This window comes from Monodon monoceros, unplaced genomic scaffold (genome assembly GCF_005190385.1).
Source record: "Monodon monoceros isolate NGI ecotype Baffin Bay Population unplaced genomic scaffold, NGI_Narwhal_1 Super_Scaffold_20, whole genome shotgun sequence".
In the NCBI taxonomy this organism is placed as follows: domain Eukaryota; kingdom Metazoa; phylum Chordata; class Mammalia; order Artiodactyla; family Monodontidae; genus Monodon; species Monodon monoceros.
Genome location: NW_021703777.1, coordinates 36,729,712 through 36,748,142, shown reverse-complemented (window position 1 = coordinate 36,748,142; position 18,431 = coordinate 36,729,712). Strand labels below are relative to the sequence as shown.

Here is an 18,431-nt window from a genome sequence, read left to right as displayed (position 1 = left end):
CTCCAAAATATACAAACAGTTCATGGAGCTCAATATCAGAAAAATAAAGAACCCAATTAAAAAGGGGGCAGAAGACCTAAATAGACATTTCACCAAAGAAGACATACAGATGGCCAAGAGGCACATGAAAAGATGCTCAACATCACTAATTATTAGTGATGCAAATAATTATTAGTGCAGCAAATAAAAACTACCATGAGGTATCACCTCACACCGGTCAGAATGGCCATCATCCAAAAATCTACAAACAATAAATGCTGGAGAGGGTGTGGAGAAAAGGGAACCCTTTTGCACTGTTGGTGGGAATGTAAATTGATAGAGCCACTATGGAGAACAGTATGGAGGTTCCTTAAAAAACTAAAAAGAGAGCTACCATGTGACCCATCAATCCCACTACTGGGCATATACTGTGAGAAAACCATAATTCAAAAGATCACATGTACCCCAGTGTTCACTGCAGCAGTATTTACAATAGCCAAGACATGGAAACAACCTAAATGTCCAACAGTAGATGAAAGGAAAAAGAAAATGTGGTATATATAAACAATGGAATATTACTCAGCCATAAAAAGGGACGAAATTGGGTCATTTGTAGAGATGTGGATGGACCTAGAGTCTGTTATACAGAGTGCAGTAAGCCAGAAAGAGAAAAACAAATATTGTATGTGAACGTATATATGTGGAATCTAGAAAAATGGTACAGATGAACCTATTTGTAGGGCAGGAATAGAGACGCAGACATAGAGAATGGACATATGGACACGGGGCGGGGGGAAGGGAGGGTGCGACGAATTGGGAGATTAGGTTTTAGATAAATACACTACATAAAATAGATAGCTAGCAGGAACCTGCTGTCTAACACAGGGAGCTCAGTTCAGTGCTCCATGATGACCTAGATGGGTGGGATGGTGGGGGTGGGGGGGAGGCCCAAGAGGGAGGGTATACATATAGCTGATTCACTTCATTGTACAGCAGAAACTAACAACATTGTAAAGCAATTTTACTCCAATAATAAATAAGTAAATAAATAAATCCAGCAGCTGAAATATAGTTGGACAAGTACATGATTTGCAGTGAGAAGATGAAGTATCATATTTCACCCTGGTCACTTATCATCTGTGTGTCCCTGGGCAGAACTGTAACCTCTCTGAACCTCAATTTTCTCATCTGAAAAATGTTAAGTCCTATCTCACAGCCTTCTGAGAAAATTTAGAAGACGTAAGTGAAACATTTCCACCTAACACAGTTTCACAAACTCTAACACACAGAGGAATAATCTGGGAATATTGCTGAAATTCTGATTCAGAAGGTCTGTCTGTGGTGGGTCCTCTATGCTCTGCTATTGCTACTATTTTGTTATCGTTGGTGTCATCTGGGGGCTGGTTAGAAATGTAAAATCTCATGCCCCACTCAGTATTTACATTTTAACAGAATCTCCAGATACTTTGTATGAACATTAATGTTTGAGCAGCACTGGCCAGCATCAGACCTAACACACTGCAGATTCCTAATCTAAATATGTTAGAAGTTTTGAATCATTACAGAAGTGTGCAGGATATAGATGAATATAACACATATTTTCCTATTCAGAATTTGACTATAAATTATATTCAGAGCCAAATCTTGCCCAGGTGTTGCTTTAAGCTAATGAGTGGCCTCATCCCAAGTCAAGCTTCTACTCTCTGACAGCTACTAGCAGCTATTTCAGTAGATATCTTCATTGTCAAAAGCACTTATCATTTTCTTCATCAAATTTATTTAAGTATTTTAAATAATATTACCTTTACTAACTAAAATTTGTTTCCCTGTATTTATTTATCAGAGACTACTCTTAGGAGCTTTTATCAACACGGTAAAAGAAACACAGTTAACACACCACATTAATATAGTTCAAGCCAAAGCAAAGATGATTAATGCTTTCATGAGCCTACACTGCTTTATTGTGGGTATATGAATAAAATTCTTAAAAAGATTCTTAGGGGGTTGGGACACCTAAAGTTGTGAAACTAATTTAGAAGCTAGTTAGTGGTGGTGACCTATTTTAAGGGGTGGGAGCAGCCCAGCATGTAAGTCAGTGAGGAATATGTGAAAATATATTTTGAGATTTCAGCTAATATGCCATAAAACCTGATAAATCCACCAATTTTTAGAAAGAATATTACTGCTTTTTATGATAGATTAGCCTTTCTATCCACTGTTGTCTGAGTTATTTTTACTATCTGAAACTTGTAAGGTATTGATTTCTAATCATACTTTACAGTGAATAATATAAATATAAGGATCAAATGAGAACCTTAGCATTTTCATTTGTGTAAGAGAATTATTTTCTTTCTTGAAGGTCTTCTCTTTGTTTAAAATGCCCTGAAGTGTTGATATTTCTTGTAGAGCAGATTTGCTATTGGCAAATTCTCTGTTTTTGTTTAGCTAGGAATGTTTTATTTGTCCTTCATTTTTGAAACATAGGTTTGCTGGATAATATAATTCTGGCAATGAGAATGATGAAAAATCAGCTGATAATCTTATTGAGAATCCATTATACATGAGTTGGTTATCTCTTGCTGTTCTCAAGGTTCTCTTTAAGACAGTTTGACTATGATGGATCTAGGTCTGGATCCTTTTGCATTTAGCTTGCTTGGAATTTGATGAGCTTCTTGAATGTGTAGACTCATATTTTTCATCAAATTTCTTCAAATTCCAGCAACTCTTTCTTCAAATATTCTTTCTGCTCATTTCTCTTTCTACTCTCCTCCTGGGATACCATTACGCCTATGCTGATATGCTTGATGGTGTCCCACAGGTCTCTGAAGCTCTGCTCATTTGTCTTTATTCCTCTTCCTTCTGTTCCTCAGACTGGGTAACCACAGTTGTCTTCAGGTATGCTGATTCTTTCTTCTGCCTGCTCAAGTCTGCTGTTGATCCCCTCTACTGATTCTTTTCATTTCAGTTATTGTACCTTTCAACTCCAGAATATCTATTTGATTCTTTTCTACACTTTCAAGCTCTTTACTGATATTTGGCAAAACATTATTCTCACTTTCCTTTGGTTCCTTCATTTATTAGAAAACATTTAAAATAGCAAATTTAAAGTCTTTGACCAGTGAGTACAGTGTCTGGGTTTCCTCAGAGTCTGTTTTTTTTTTTTTTTCCCCTTGTATATGGGCCATGCTTTGTTTATTTTTTGCATGTAGCATTATTTTTTTGAAAACTGCACATTTTTTAAATAATATAATAATATGGGAACTCTGGATATCAGATTCTTACCCTCCCTTTGTTGTTGTTGCTGTTTGTTGTTTGGTTTTTTAGTGAGTTTTCTGAACTAATTCTCTAAAGTCTATATTATTTGTCATCCGTGGCCACTGAAGTCTCTGCTTGGCTTACTTAGTTGTCAGCTAAGGATTGAACAAGGATTAAAAGACTAGAGCTAATAAGTCTCCCAGTCTTTACCAAGACACTCTGTGTTCATGTTGGGGCAAACTTTGAACACTCAGCCAGGCAGGTTACAACTCTGCTTTAGTATTCAGATCCTTTTTGTGCAGAGCCTCAAGATTAGTCAGAGGTGAGAGCTTGGGGACTTCTCAGTTCTTTCCTGAGCATGCATATAGCCCTAGGCATGCACAGAACCCTAAGCATGCATGTAATCTTCTAAATTCTCAGGAATAAAGCAGAGCTTTTCAACACCTCCTATGGAAGTCTCTTTCCTCAGATTTTCCTTCTAAGCTTTTTGTTTAGCCTATTGTTTGTCTTCAACTGTTATCCACTTGCTTCAGGCAAACATGATTTTAAATGAAAGAGCCCCTAATTGTTTTTGACAAATGGCCTTGAGAAAGTGTTTCTCACCCTGGTCAAATTCTTATTTAGATAAAATGAAGACAAGCCTCTTGAGCAGTGTCTTCCAGGGAACCACCAAGCAAGTAAAATAATGACAATTCTTTGGGAATGGGACTTTGAAGGATTTCCATCCCTGCTTTTCCCATTCCAGTGGCTGCCAGACTGCTGGTTCCCACTGTGATTGCGGGCTGTTGGTTTTCAAGGCCACTGCAGAGAGGAGGATAGGAATAGGATGAGTTAAAATACCACAGTGCTTGCTGTTCTGTACCAAGATTCAATGATTTTTTTTTTAATAAACACTCTCCAGATTACAACAAGCCTTTAATTTCCAAAGTTCTGCAAATGATGATTCAGAATATTTTTGTCAGTTGCTTTTATGGAGGAGAGGATTCTTGTAGGTCTTTATTACACCATTTTGGCTAATGTCACTTAAAATGCCCTGAAGGTTTTGAATGCTGAGCAAAAGTTGTATGGAACTTCATTGTCTTGCTATATTATAAAGACAGACCATATATCCACTAGAGATTTTATAGGGTTCCACTTTGAGATGCCACTACAAATGTCTTGATAGTTTGAGGCAATTGTCTGATGAGAGATAACAGTGACTTCCTCAAAGAAAGATTTTTCCTAATTAAATGTCAAACTTCCAAGAAATGTGTGACAATGAAGAGGCTGGTCTTTGTAACTAATTAATTCTGGGTTCAAGCCCTGCATTTTCTCCTTAATAGCTTTGGGATGCTAATCAAGTTACTTAACTTTCATAAGACAGTGATAGATAGAACAGTATCTATTCATAGATTTTTTTTTTTAAATCCAACTACACTAACAAAAATAAAGTGCTTGGTATAGTTCATGTTAAATGCTCAAGAAATTTTAGCAGTTAATATTGCTATAGATAATATTGCTATTATCATCATTAAGAATATAGTTTGGCACTGCTAATAATAATGCTGAATGTTCACCTGAACTCTTTAATAACTCTTTAAGAGTCACATTCAAAATAAGAAATAAAACTGTTTTACTCATACTATTTTGTTTTCTGTGCAATTCCAGGCACTGTGGTGGTCCAGCAGTTGATGTCAATGATGATTAGCAAACACGATCGCCTCTTCCCCAAAGATGCAGAGTTGCAAAGCAAGCCCCAGGATGGAGTGAGCAACAACAACAATGACCTTCAGAAGAAAGCCACCATGGGTCAGCTACAGAACAAGGAGAACACTAATACCAAGGACAGTCCTGGAAGACGGTGCTCTTGGGACAAGTCTGAGTCTCCCCAGAGAAGCAGCATGGATAACGGATCCCCCACAGCTCTATCAGGCAGCAAAACCAACAGCCCAAGGAATAGCGTTCACAAACTGGATGTCTCTAGGAGCCCCCCCCTCATGGTCAAAAAGAATCCCGCCTTCAATAAGGGCAGTGGGATAGTCACCAATGGGTCCTTCAGCAGCAGTAATGCAGAAGGACTTGAGAAAGCCCAAACCACTCCCAATGGGAGCTTACAGGCCAGAAGGACCTCTTCCCTGAAGGGGTCTGGTACCAAAATGGGCACCCACAGTGTACAGAACGGAACGGTGCGGATGGGCATTTTGAACACAGATACCCTCGGGAACTCCGTGAATGGCCGCAGCATGAGCTGGCTGCCCAATGGCTACGTGACCCTGAGGGATAACAAGCAGAAAGAGCAAGCTGGAGAGTCGGGCCAGCACAACAGACTCTCCACCTATGACAACGTCCACCAACAGTTCTCCGTGATGAGCCTTGACGACAAGCAGAGCATCGACAGTGCCACCTGGTCCACTTCCTCCTGTGAAATCTCCCTCCCTGAGAACTCCAACTCCTGCCGCTCCTCCACCACCACCTGCCCGGAACAAGACTTTTACGGTGGGAACTTTGAGGACCCCGTTTTAGATGGGCCCCCACAAGATGACCTTTCCCACCCCGGGGACTATGAAAACAAAAGTGACCAGAGGAGTGTGGGTGGTCGAAGTAGTCGTGCCACCAGCAGCAGCGACAACAGTGAGACCTTTGTTGGCCACACCAGCAACCACAGCGCACTGCATAGTTTAGTGTCCAGCCTGAAGCAGGAAATGACCAAACAGAAGATAGAGTATGAGTCCAGGATAAAGAGGTGAGGAAAATCTGGAGCCCCAAACTGCCAGAGAGGGTGTGATAGCCTCCTAATATGAGACAGGCTCACCCAGAGGGTAAATATGCTGACTCCAAAGTCAGAGACCTGGGTAGCTTCACCATTTGTAAGCTGTGGGACTTTGGGAAAACTCACTTCATCTCTGTGAATCTCAGCTCCCTAATGTGAACATTTTAAATTCTAGCAGTATCTACCACGAAAGCATGTAAGAAATCATTGCACATTGTCCCTGGCACAGAGCAGTTGCTCAGTAATACTATCTCTTGTCAATAAATGTGTGGATTTGTGTTCGAGGGCTGGGGAGAGGAACGGAAGGGGATGAATGCAGAACAAGGAGTCTGTTCTCATAGGAAGAGGATGAAATGAGGATAAAGAGAAGTTGGAGAAATAAACAGATCTTTATTGTTCATTTTTTCCTTTGCTGAATTCTGGGAGAGTGTCTGTTCTCTCCCAAGCTCAGACCCAGACCCCAAGGATTCAGCAGTGGATAAAACAGACAAAAACTCAGCCCTCGTGGAGCATGCTTCCATTCCACTGGAGGAGACAAATAAGTAAAATAGATCTCATGCTAAGTAGAAGACTAAAGCAGGGAAGAGGGGTAAGAAGTGTTGGTGAGGGGTAATTCTAAGTGTAGGGCCTTATAGGAGGTTAAAGAGGCAGCTACGCAGATGCCTGGGAGGAGTGGAAATGCCGTGAGATGGAATAAGTGAGGAGCTCGGAGAGGTACCTTACGGCTTTCAGGATCATCTTAAGTCTTTGGCTTTTACTCTGGGATTACTCTGGGATTACATGAAGTGTATTCATATGGACAATGGAAATTGTAGCCTAAGTGGGGAGCAAAACATATGAATTATAAGGAAGCAGTTGCGCTGAAACCTAATTGATAGCAGTTGACGTCTTCTCATAAGTTGACCGAGGTGGCGATGGCTTAGCAACTTCAGAGAAGCAACCTGGGCAAGACATGGGCTATTGGCTGAGCATCCTGTGTTGACAGTATCCCTGACTGCCAGATGCTCCATCATCTTGAAAGGCAGGAATACAGAGAATGGAGCCCAGGATTCACAAATACAACCTTGTGCTGGAAACCTGAACATCAGCACACCCTGTGATTTCACCAAGGTCACAGAATTACAAAACTGATTGTTTTTATGTTCTCCTTTCAGTGTAGTATAAGGGAAGGACACTGCACTCTCAAGAGAAGGCCTGAGGCTCAGTTTAGCCTGAAGTAACCCCTCTAGTGGCCTCAGTCCCAGTCCCAGACTGTGCCTTAGTAGACCCCTTCTTGTTTAGGGTCCTCATAGTTTGTGAACCTTAGTCTTTGTCCTGCTTCAAATGCTTCCATGGCTCCAAACCCCACGTGGTTTCATTTTTATATATAAAGTTGACCTTAATGTATTTTAATGTTTCCCATCCATTTATCAATTATCAAGCAAAAAGATATGTATTTTTAAGAGCTATGGTAAAGTAAATATTTAAAAAATACTTCTTATATGTTAGATTGAAAAAGTTACTTTCTTGGAAACAGAAACTTGGTTTGAATTTTCCTATACAATGCTAAGTGACAGGAGGTTTAAATAAGAAGAAAAATGGAGTCATCATCTTATAAGGCTACTCTTCATTCTGAATGTAGTTTTTGGAACCACTGGCTACCAAATCTCTGAATTGCTGCCAAGTCATGATGATAAATTAGCACTTAGCACTGAGAAGCAAGAGATAACACTTGAAACTTACCTTAGGATAGGAATACATTATTCTGAATGGTTGCAGATGTACAGGTTCATTTATGAGAACATTGGTGCTACATTTATGTTCTGAGTCTATGGTGCATTTTAGAGACATTGATAAAATAATAGAAGCTTCCAACAGAATGTCATTCATTGGCCTCTTTCACTGTAGCATTTTTACTCATGTGACAAGCAAAGGGAGAGGTCCATGATAAAGTAGGGCAGAGGAGCTGCCACATGACCAAGACACAGAAATATAAGAAGTAACTGTTCTAGTTAATTCTTAATCATTCCTGTTTAGAATTATACATTTGTCTTTCAATTCCTTTTTAACTCTACCCTACAAGTATTAAGGATAGATAGATGATAGATAGATAGATAGATAGTGATAGATAGATAATAGATACGTACATATATACACACATACATACATACATCCCTAGATAGATAGAAAGATGATAGAGAAATAGATACTATACTTTATCTATCATTGATATGTATGATTTTTAGTTTTTTTTTTGTTTTTTTTTTTTTTTTTGCGGTACGTGGGCCTCTCACTGTTGTGGCCTCTCCCGTTGCGGAGCACAGGCTCCAGACGCGCAGGCTCAGCAGCCATGGCTCACGGGCCCAGCCGCTCTGCGGCATGTGGGATCTTCCCAGACCGGGGCACGAACCCGTGTCCCCTGCATCGGCAGGCGGACTCTCAACCACTGCGCCACCAGGGAAGCCCTGATTTTTAGTTTTTAAACATGTGAGTTTGATGTTATTCCCTCCCCCCTCACCTTCTCCTTTTATCATATTGTGGTCAGAAAAGTTCATTTGTATGATATCAATTATTTGGTCTTGTAAGAAGTATTTATTAACTTATTATTGGTTTGGGATTGTATATATGACCAATAGATCAAATCTGTTAATCAAGCTGTTCAAATCTTTTACATTTCTCCTAATTTTCATCAGATAGAGCTATAATTTCTAAGAAAGTTATCTTAAAATTTCCTAATTTTTGTGGATTTATCTATCTTTATAATTTTGTTATATTTTATATTGAATAACTTGAAACTATACAGCTAGATGAATAAAAGTTCAGAATTGTTTATATCTCCCTGATGAATTGATCCTTTTATCATAAAGTAATGGTAATAATGCTTTTTGCCCAAAAATATTTTTTCTCATATTAATATTGCTATATAATTTTTATTTTGATTAATAACGTTCTGCTATATATTTCCATTAACTTTCAAACTTTATGTTTCATTATTTGAAGACATATTTTTTTCAATTCTGGAGTATTTTTATCCATCACCATTTTTGTTTATTTCATCTCCCCATTTTCTCAATTTTCTGTCTCTCCAACCCTTATTAAAGTATGTTGGACCTTCTTAATCCATTCTCCATCTCTTTTAGCTTCTCTTTCTTATATTACATTTTCATCTTTTTTCATTACATGAGGAATTCTGGGTAATTTTTCCTCAGAGCTGTTTTCTCATTTATTTATTTTCTCTTCTGATTAATTCTGTCACTTCACTCACCCCATGAGTAGAGTTTTTGTATTCTCTTTGTCATAAAGAAAATTTATATTCCAAGCTCTCAGTTGAATCACTTTCAGCCTTCTGCCTCTTTTATACTGGAGATCTCCTCCTCCCCATGAGCAAAATAAAAACCTAGTCACAGCTTCCAGGGCTTCTATCCAGGAACAATACCCCTCATGTGCTTCCATTTACTGTTCTAAATTTGAGTTTCTTCCTTGGTTCTGATAACCTCAAGATGCTCTTTTATTTCTTTTAACCTTGCTATGTATTTAAAAAATATTTTTCTTATATATTTTTCCAGCATTGATCTGTGCTTACAGTGGGAGGGGTTTCTTCTGTTTTCAACCCAGTCTATTAGATTCTTGGAAGTTTCATATGAGTGACTGTTATGTAAAATGCATTAGTATATTTTATAAAAGGTGTCTTCCTTGGTATTTAAGCTTGAGTTTCTTCCAGCTTTTTTAGTTCTAAAATAAGTAGCTTTAGAAAGAAAAGAGAATATATTGTAAAATAATTCTGGGTGACAGCCAGCACACTACCAGGTTTTTATGTAAAAAATGTGATCATGTGGTCAAAATGGCCTTCTAAACTGATTATAGAATGTGACTTTTTAAAAAATTCTAGTTTCTTACAAAGGGAGAGCATATTCATCTTTAAGTGTTCTTATGATTACCTGGATGAAATATCAACATATGGGACTCATTATTTCAAAACAGAAAAATAATTGAGATTTTAATTTGAAAATTATTAAAATAATCAGATTTCTGAGAGCTACCTGTGCATTAGCCTTTCATATTTCAATAGTATGTCAAATTCAAGCATACTCCTGGGACTTTAGCTCAGAATAGGAGAAATTAAAATGTCAGCCATTACCAAGACACATCATCTAATAATCAAGTGCTTACTATTCCTCCTTGAACAACAGCAATAATAAATTATGTTTTGGAACTTAGTGATTATTGAGAAAACTCTGTTTATAGGAAATTATCTAAAATTATACAGTTATCCAAAAGAATGTAGCTATCAACCTATAAAAATATAACTCTAGAGATCTTAAGATATATTAACTTGGAAGGCAGTGAGAATTTTAGATAGTAGGCTACTTAGGTGGACTCCATTGTCACAGAATGTCAGATGAATTACTTATTCAACACATGTAATCTCTACCTCTCTTGTTACTATACGGTGACTGCTGTGACACTTTTATATGATAGGACTCTATATGTCCCAGAGAAGCCCATTCTTAGCAGTTGACTTAACCTTTCTAACAAAGACATTTTCACTATCATTCTTTTTCCTTTGATAGAAAGCAAAAATAATTGTCCTTTTTTTCTTCCAACTTTATCAGACTCCCCCCCCCCTTTCTTTTAGTAAAGCCAGATTTACATAATGATTCAGGAAGCTTTGTGGTTTAGGTTGCCTCCTACTTCTGCCATTCTGTGCTCCATGACATTGGTCTCTGACTTCTTTTTGCCAAAATTCATTAATTCGCTATCAAATGACAATGAAGTGCATTCAAGAGAGGTCTTGGGGTCTCAACAAAATGATAGTAAATCATGTTAGGAATCAGTAAAAAAAAGAATATATATACACCTTTTAATCCGTGGACCTTGCTTCATTGATTTGAAAGGCTCAATCCAATTTCCTAAACATTGCAGAGACAGTTTAGGAAATATTTTTTAGCCCTTTTGAATTTCAAATTAATAAAATTGCTTTATGTTTTATTCCTTCCCCCACCCTTTGTAGCTTAGAACAGCGAAACTTGACTTTGGAAACAGAAATGATGAGCCTCCACGATGAACTGGATCAAGAAAGGAAAAAGTTCACAATGATAGAAATCAAAATGCGAAATGCCGAGCGAGCAAAAGAAGATGCAGAGAAGAGAAATGACATGCTTCAGAAAGAAATGGAGCAGTTTTTTTCCACATTTGGGGAGCTGACAGTGGAACCCAGGAGAACCGAGAGAGGAAACACGATATGGATCCAGTGAGGCTGATTTCTCCCACTGTCTCCAGTGGCTCTGGGGAAGACTCTGGGGGTTCTGGTGGGAATATTATATAGGATGAGATGGCTGGTCACCTGGCTGTACAGAGTTCTAACTGGGGAAGACATATCATTTACAGACATTGCCCATTCATATCTGCAATGTGTACCAAAGTTGTATCATGCCCCATAATGCTACTGTCAAGTGTTACAACTGGATATGTGTATATAGAGTAGTTTTTAAAAAGTAAACTAAAAATGAGAAGCATATCTCAATAATTATTTTATTGCAAGTCTTGTATTTAAAATGTTAAATCAGTATGTCATTGCAGTTTAGCTTGCTTTCAAGCTTCACCCCTTGCACTTAAGCTATTTTTGGCATTGTGTTATCATCAGCTTATTTTATAGATCAATATTTTTATTTCCCCTTTTGCTGAGGAAATGAAAATAAGCAGATATATAAATATATATAAATATATATAAGATGAGTTATTAAAATCAAAAAGAATACTTTGTGGCTGTGCTGTTTGTGCCAATGGACCTTGCCATGACCAAAAAGAGAAATGTAAATAATTTTATAAATTACGGTAGAATCACCAGGAACCTTTGAATTTCTCTGTAAATTCTGCCCTTGACACTGCTCAGTTTTCTTGGTGAGATGCTTTGACACAGGAGATTTTGGACCATGTAAAAAAGTCCCCTTCTCAAGCCCCCTGGTCTGCCTTGCCCATTCCACAGATGTATGTCTCCTATGCAGGATGCACCTTAGACGGGAAGCATGTTTTTTTTAAAAAAGAGCATTTAAGCAGTCATGCCTTGAATTACTCTGTCCTTCTACTGGATGGTTATGAGGGAGATTCTTCCTGCCATTGGGAAGTTGAAGAACAATGCTGGCTAACCAGTGCCTACATTGAGCACGTGTCCTCTACTCCAACCCCGGCCCCCCACCTCCCCACCCACAACGCAAACAGTGAAATAGTATTACCGTGTCTCTCTCAGTTAAACTGCTAGAGTGTGTGCCATATATTCTGCTTTCACTCAGTCCGGCTGCTCTGTTGTCATCTAGGATTCTTTCAGCACAACAGAGGCTAAAGACAGTTTGCAGCAAGAGGGAGCTGATGCAGGGGAAGGGGGCCAGAAGGAGGAGGCGACAAGATTGGAAGAAACTATTTTGCTTCTAATTTGTACAGTATTCTCCCCTGTCAAAAACATTTATTCACAATAAATTTAAAATGTGAATCTTTAAAGGTCCAGTTTTGATAAATTTGTGAACATCAGTAATGATAACTTTCTGGAGAAGCCCAGGGCTTCTAATTTCATCTTTTCTCAGATAATCTGCCAGAGACTGAGAAAAATTCACAGTTCGATGAGGCAATGATCGAAATAAATCTTTGTCACGCTAGAACAGAAAGTCACAAAAGGTAAAATTGGAAATAAATACTACTTGAGTTTATGGGATTCATGTTGTTTGAAGGTTCTATGTTTGTATTTATTTTCAAGGGGACAGTAGACTTTACAGAGTTCATTCTTGTCACTGTGCTGCTTTTGTTTATATCCTTACACAGAGCAAGCTTACGTGGTCCTTTGGTATCAACCACTGTCTATGTAGCAATACCTTCTTTATCTTTAGTTCCCTTTTCTCTCTCTTTCCAATTCTTTAACAAGATACTCCCACCTGGATATCCTAAAGGAAATTCAAGCTCAAAATGTGTAAAACTGATCTCAATAGCTCTCTCTACCTTTTCATCTTTTCCCAGTCCCTGTCTTTGTTGACAAAAACCTCAGACTCATCCAGGGAGCTGTATGATACAATAGTAAAAATCAAAGGCTATGCAGTTAAACTGCCTGTGTTCACATTTTCTCCAATTTGCCAGCTGTTGCTGAATTTTCTATGCATCCTTTTTTACATCTGTAGAATGGGAATAATAAAAGTACTGCTCTCACAGATTTGTTAAGTGGTTTCAATGAGGTAGCTTGTATTAGGCTGAGAACGGCACCTAGTATACAGGATGGACTCCATAAATGTTAACTCTGATTTTTCTCTACTCTGCCCTCTTCTTCACTTTTAAATTCACTCACCAAGTACTGTTTAGTCCACCCATCCTCACCTTTTTCATCTGCTCTGTCAGTTTCTCCCCATCTCTCAAAGAAAGCATCGCACCCAGCCACTTGTGTTCCAATATCTCTCCTCTACTTTCATTTGCAGACTGCCCTTTCTAAGTCACTCTTCTGATCATATTGTAGACTTGCTAATAACATTCAAATGCCCTTCACACAGTGTATACGACTCTAACCTGAGTTTCATTCTCATCTCCTGCCACTTCGCCCCACGCCTGCCATGCTATTTCATGCCTCTGGAACTTTCCACCTCCTGTTATTGTGCCCATCTTGACTGCCTTCCTTCTATCCAGCACACTCCTACCATGGTTTTTTTTTTTTTGCCAAATCAAATGTCAGCTCCTCTATGGCGCTTCCTAGGATCTCAATGCAGAGTGAGTTACCTTTTGTGCTCCCAATTTGGGTATATCTCTTTTAGCCTTTCCCATGTCTGATTATTTTCTTCACCAAGTTAAGAAGCACCAAGGGGGAATGAACGATAATTGCAGGAAACTGAGAGCCAGACAGACTAAGATATGCATCTCAACATGCCTTAGGCAAGATATGCATGGCAATGACAAGTCACTTAACTTCCCTGAACCTCAGTTTTTTCATCTGTAAAGTGGAGATAACTCCTACAAAGCAAGGATGTTGTAATACTTAAAGGTGATATGTACTGTGCTTATCTCAGTGCCTGCCACTTAGCTCCATTGATAGCTGTATTGATAAATGGAGCTTCTTAAGGCATGAGAATAATATCTCATTGATCTTAAATCTCTCCACCTACAGCATTATTATGCCACAGAGTGCCAGCATGGAGAGTTAGCAGTAAATTTGGCCTTTGATTTATGAGGGATATTGTGATTAATTTTAACTATAAATCTCAGTGATGATGATCTCCAATCAATGGATACTATGAACAGCTTGTCCATCTGGGTTTCTACTGATTCTTATATTAACTCTCCTGAAAGCCTAGAAAAAAATCAACTGCAAATTGACATAAGAATAAATTGGAAATAAGTAGGTAGTATCAAAGGTTCATTTGCCACATCTTGTATACACTTCTTTAAAACTCTTTAGGCAACTGCAATGATTCTTAAATTATGAGCTCAGGAGAAAAGATTTGCTTCCAAGTGTTGAGTCTATAGTATTGGTTTTACTCACCAAACTATATGGCTGGGTATCCTTTAGAGAACATTTAAAATAGAAGTGCCTAGGACATGAAGCCAACTGAAATGTAGATTTTACATGTAACTTTATTATGAACTGATGAAAAACTCCAAGTGGAATTTAAATAATGTCGTTCCTATTTATTCACAAGGTGAGGAGGGCTCCTCTTAAGAAAAGTAGGTTATTCCCAGGTAGGATAGTTTAAATCACTGATATATAATTATCTCCCCTTGGAAATTCAGGAGAGGATTAAAGACTGGGAAGCCAACCACAAACCCCAGTGTTCCTTACATTGCAGATCTGTGTTCTGCTTAGAGTAGCATCCTAGAAAAGAATATGCGTGAACTTTTGGATTCAGAGACCTGGATCAAAATCCCAACTCTGCCATTTATTAGATGCACAAACTTAAGAAAAATTACATAATGTTTGTAAGCCTAAATTTGCCTTTCCATCAAATAGGGATAATAATAGTGCCTCTTCCTCACTGAATTTTTTCGAGAAATGATTAAGTGAAATGATTAGCACAGTACCTGGAGTATAGTAAGTGCTCAATAAATAGTAGTTGTCAGCCCTCAGATTACTTCTATTGAAAGGGTGCCACAGCTTCTAGAGAACATAACAAGATTCTGGCCTCAGGAAACAGGCTGGCAATGAAACACTAGCATGCACAGCAGCAGAGGATATAATTGTGTCCCCTTCCCAAGTACTCTAATTTCATCTTTTCTCAGATAATCTGCCAGAGACGATGACAAGGAAGAGGCAACCCAAAGCATCCTTTCTATTCTGAGTTAATACAATTACAGCTGTGATCTGGGAATAATGTCTAAAGAACCACCTGTAACTGTTTTGCATCAACTCTGTCTATGTGGACACTGAGGAAGACATTGGGCATTAAAGGTATTGGGTAAAATACAATGAAAGTGCCTAAGAATATGGGCCAGTGAACATACCTACACTTACATCAGCATCACTGTTAGCGAGTATTTATTGAAGGCCTCCATAAGCCAGGCCAGCACTGTGCTAGGTGCCCTGGGATACCTAGTTCATTACCACATGAGATGATGTACTGTGGACATAAGGGGTCACAGAGGTGAGGCTGGGCACGAGCCATGACTATGATGTAAGCCCTGAAGGATGAGTTGTAAGTTAGCAGACAGGGAGGCGGTTTGGGGCAGAGACCTCCCTGGAGCATGCGTGGAACAGCACATGCAAAGGTGCCTGTGGTACAGAGTCTGGGGAGTCTTTTTAATGATATAAAAAGACCTACCCAGCCTGTGCCGTCGAGGTGGTCTTGTGTGTAACAACCTACCCGCACCCCGCGAGACCTGAAAACACACTTAGGACCCAGGCGCCTTCCACTCTTTTATTCCAAGAAAGCAGCCAGAGCTGGACACATTTTACCTTGTTTGAATTCATAAACTACAGGGAAAGAGTGCTGGATTTGTGGCTCCCAAAGGTCTATTTCATTATTCTCTTTATAGTCTTCTTAACAGCACCAGTGGGGAATGAGTTGAACGTTAGCACTGCCCAGCTCAAGGGCCTCTTTTGCAAAGTGACTTGGAACACTAACAGTTCCCCAGGCAGCCGAAATTTACTGGACTTACCGTAGAGCTTCAAATAGAAAGTTTAGCTGATGAAAAGTGTGTTTTTTAACTCACAGCTTGTGAATCAGGTCCAGGGCTGAACAACTCTTATTTCTGGACTACGTGTAGCTGCTACCATTATGGCCCCTCCAGGGCCAAGCCCAGGTGAGACCAGCCCACACAGGTAGGGGTCCCTTTCTTAAGCAGACAGTACGGGTAACAATTACTGAATTGTTTGAATGATGAGTCAGATTGGACTGTCTGCTTTGAGCAAAGTTGTCTCTTAGCTCTGAGGGAAGCCCTTTAAGAACTGGTGAAAACACTATGTCCATCCCAGCCCTCTCCTCCCAACACACATGTTCCCCGCCTCCTTATGATTCATTAGAATTGACTATGTACCCCACACAAAAGTCATCCCAGGGTTGGGCCATCACACCTCACCCTCCATTATTTTTCACAAAAGTAGTTCACACTCCATGTCATTTGCCTCCTGCTGTGAGCTCATCACCACATTGCTCAGCACATTCCCCCATTTGCTTCAAACTCTGATCCCCCCTCCCCTTCCCCAAACTTTCCATTACACCTTCTACATCTAAAAGCTACCAGCAGCCTCCCTTACATCTCTGAAGAATAGCTACCTCCTGAAGACACAGCTCCCCAGTAGCCCTCTCAAGGATGGCTATTTTTCCTTCCTACAACCAGCGTATCATTAGGCTGAAGCAAAGGTAGGTCTTGCTTGGCTCTTTGCTGCTACTTTCAGAGCTTTGATCCTCTGTCCTCCCTAAGAACCTCCTTGGAAGCCCATGTCACATGAAAGAATATTTCAGCACCTAATCAACGGTTTTCCCCCCACCCGTACTCATGTGCCATCCACCAACCTGGCCATACAGCTCCTTGACCTGCTCACTTCTGAAAAATCTTGTTCTCCCTTTGCCTGAACATCAGCCACCTGTTCGCAAGGTTGACCTCACACTGTGTCGTTACCAACAACTGCACCATCACCAAAATATCTGTTCCAAGCCTCTACTCTCTGATCATCACCTCTTCTCTTTCTAGGTCATTGCCTTTGGCACCATCACTCCAACAATGCTTGCCTACTCCCAGAGTATCTCTGAGCCATGGACTTCCTTAAATTTTCATGGACCATCATCCCCTCATGTCATTGCTTCCCTCCTTGACCAACTTAGCTTCTGTGGTTCCTCATCATATTTATTCTCTTGTCTCCATTCTCAAATCCCTTCATCTTCTCTTCCACCACTCCACTCATCTGAGAAGAAAAAAACAAAACAAAACAAAAAACAATAAAAACAACCCAAATTTGGCTAAATCCAATTTCTGCTTCCTACTAACCTGCACCTAAGAAACTAAACATGACTGAAGAGCAGAAGACCACCAATTGACTTGTCTATCTTATATAAATATGGCTCACATGGACCTCATCGTTGTTCAGTAACTTATCTTCATACTTTCTAAGGTCTATCTCATACTTCTTAAGCCTCCATGAACTCTTCCCATCCTCATTTTCAGCTGACAACTTTACTTATATAAGCTTACTTACTGATTTCCTGTTTTTACTGAGAAAAGAAATCAGAAGACTATGTTTTTATGTTTCATCATCATATCTAGCAAACAACCTACACCTGTCCTGTATACATCACTTTAGCTCCTGCTCTAATGACTGTGTTGTCTGCTCCAACCAGGCCAACCGTTCCTCTTAGAGCACCCACTCCTTTGGCCTTTTCAAGAGCATTGCTCCTTCAGATAAATACTCTTTCTCTCTTGCATTACACATTTTGCTCTTAAATGTTAGTCCCACCAACATATACCCATGCTGTAATAACTTTTTAAAAATCCTCTCCTCATATCCTATGTATCACTAATTTCAATATCATTCTTCTGCTTCACTTTTTAGAAAAACAATTCTTCAATTTTCTATACTTGTTCTTAACTTCTCACCTCCCATGTTCTCTTAAATTCACTGGAGTCATGCTTTCTTGCTCAAAATTGCAGAGAAATCACTGTAGACAAGGTCAGCCATGGCCTTCACAAAATCAAGTCCAATTGTCAATCTTCAGTCCCCATCTTACTCAGCCACTCAGTGGCATTGTCCCTGGTGCCCACTCCCTCATTTTTGAAACATCTTTATTTGGCTTCCAGGACAGCGCCAGCTCCTGGTTTTCCCTCTACTTCACTGGACATTCCTTAGAATACTCTCCTGTTCCTGATTTCTATAGGTTGGAACAAGAGGTGCGTCCATCTTTAGACTCTTCTTCTTCTTCTTTATCTATACTCAGTTTCTTAATGGTCTCATATAATCTGGTTTCAATGAACACTTATAAGCTGACTACTCTCAGATTTATGTTTCAGCTCA

The 18,431-nt window shown here is 39.3% G+C and overlaps 1 protein-coding gene across 9 annotated transcripts in view; it reads left to right on the top strand.

Annotated features, from left to right (window-relative positions):
- The window catches only part of ARHGAP24 (Rho GTPase activating protein 24), a 518,868-nt gene extending 505,637 nt beyond the window's left edge, over positions 1-13,231 (top strand). For 8 of the 9 annotated variants that reach the window (XM_029234798.1, XM_029234801.1, XM_029234799.1 and 5 more), the window contains 2 exons: positions 4,882-5,956; positions 10,974-11,720. In XM_029234798.1, the coding sequence (XP_029090631.1) occupies positions 4,882-5,956; positions 10,974-11,217 (1,319 nt within the window). In that variant the 3' untranslated portion in view covers positions 11,218-11,720. Of the gene's footprint in view, positions 1-4,881; positions 5,957-10,973 lie in introns of all 9 variants that reach the window. The other variant, XM_029234802.1, reaches the window with a different exon arrangement.
- The last annotated feature ends 5,200 nt before the right edge of the window (positions 13,232-18,431 follow it).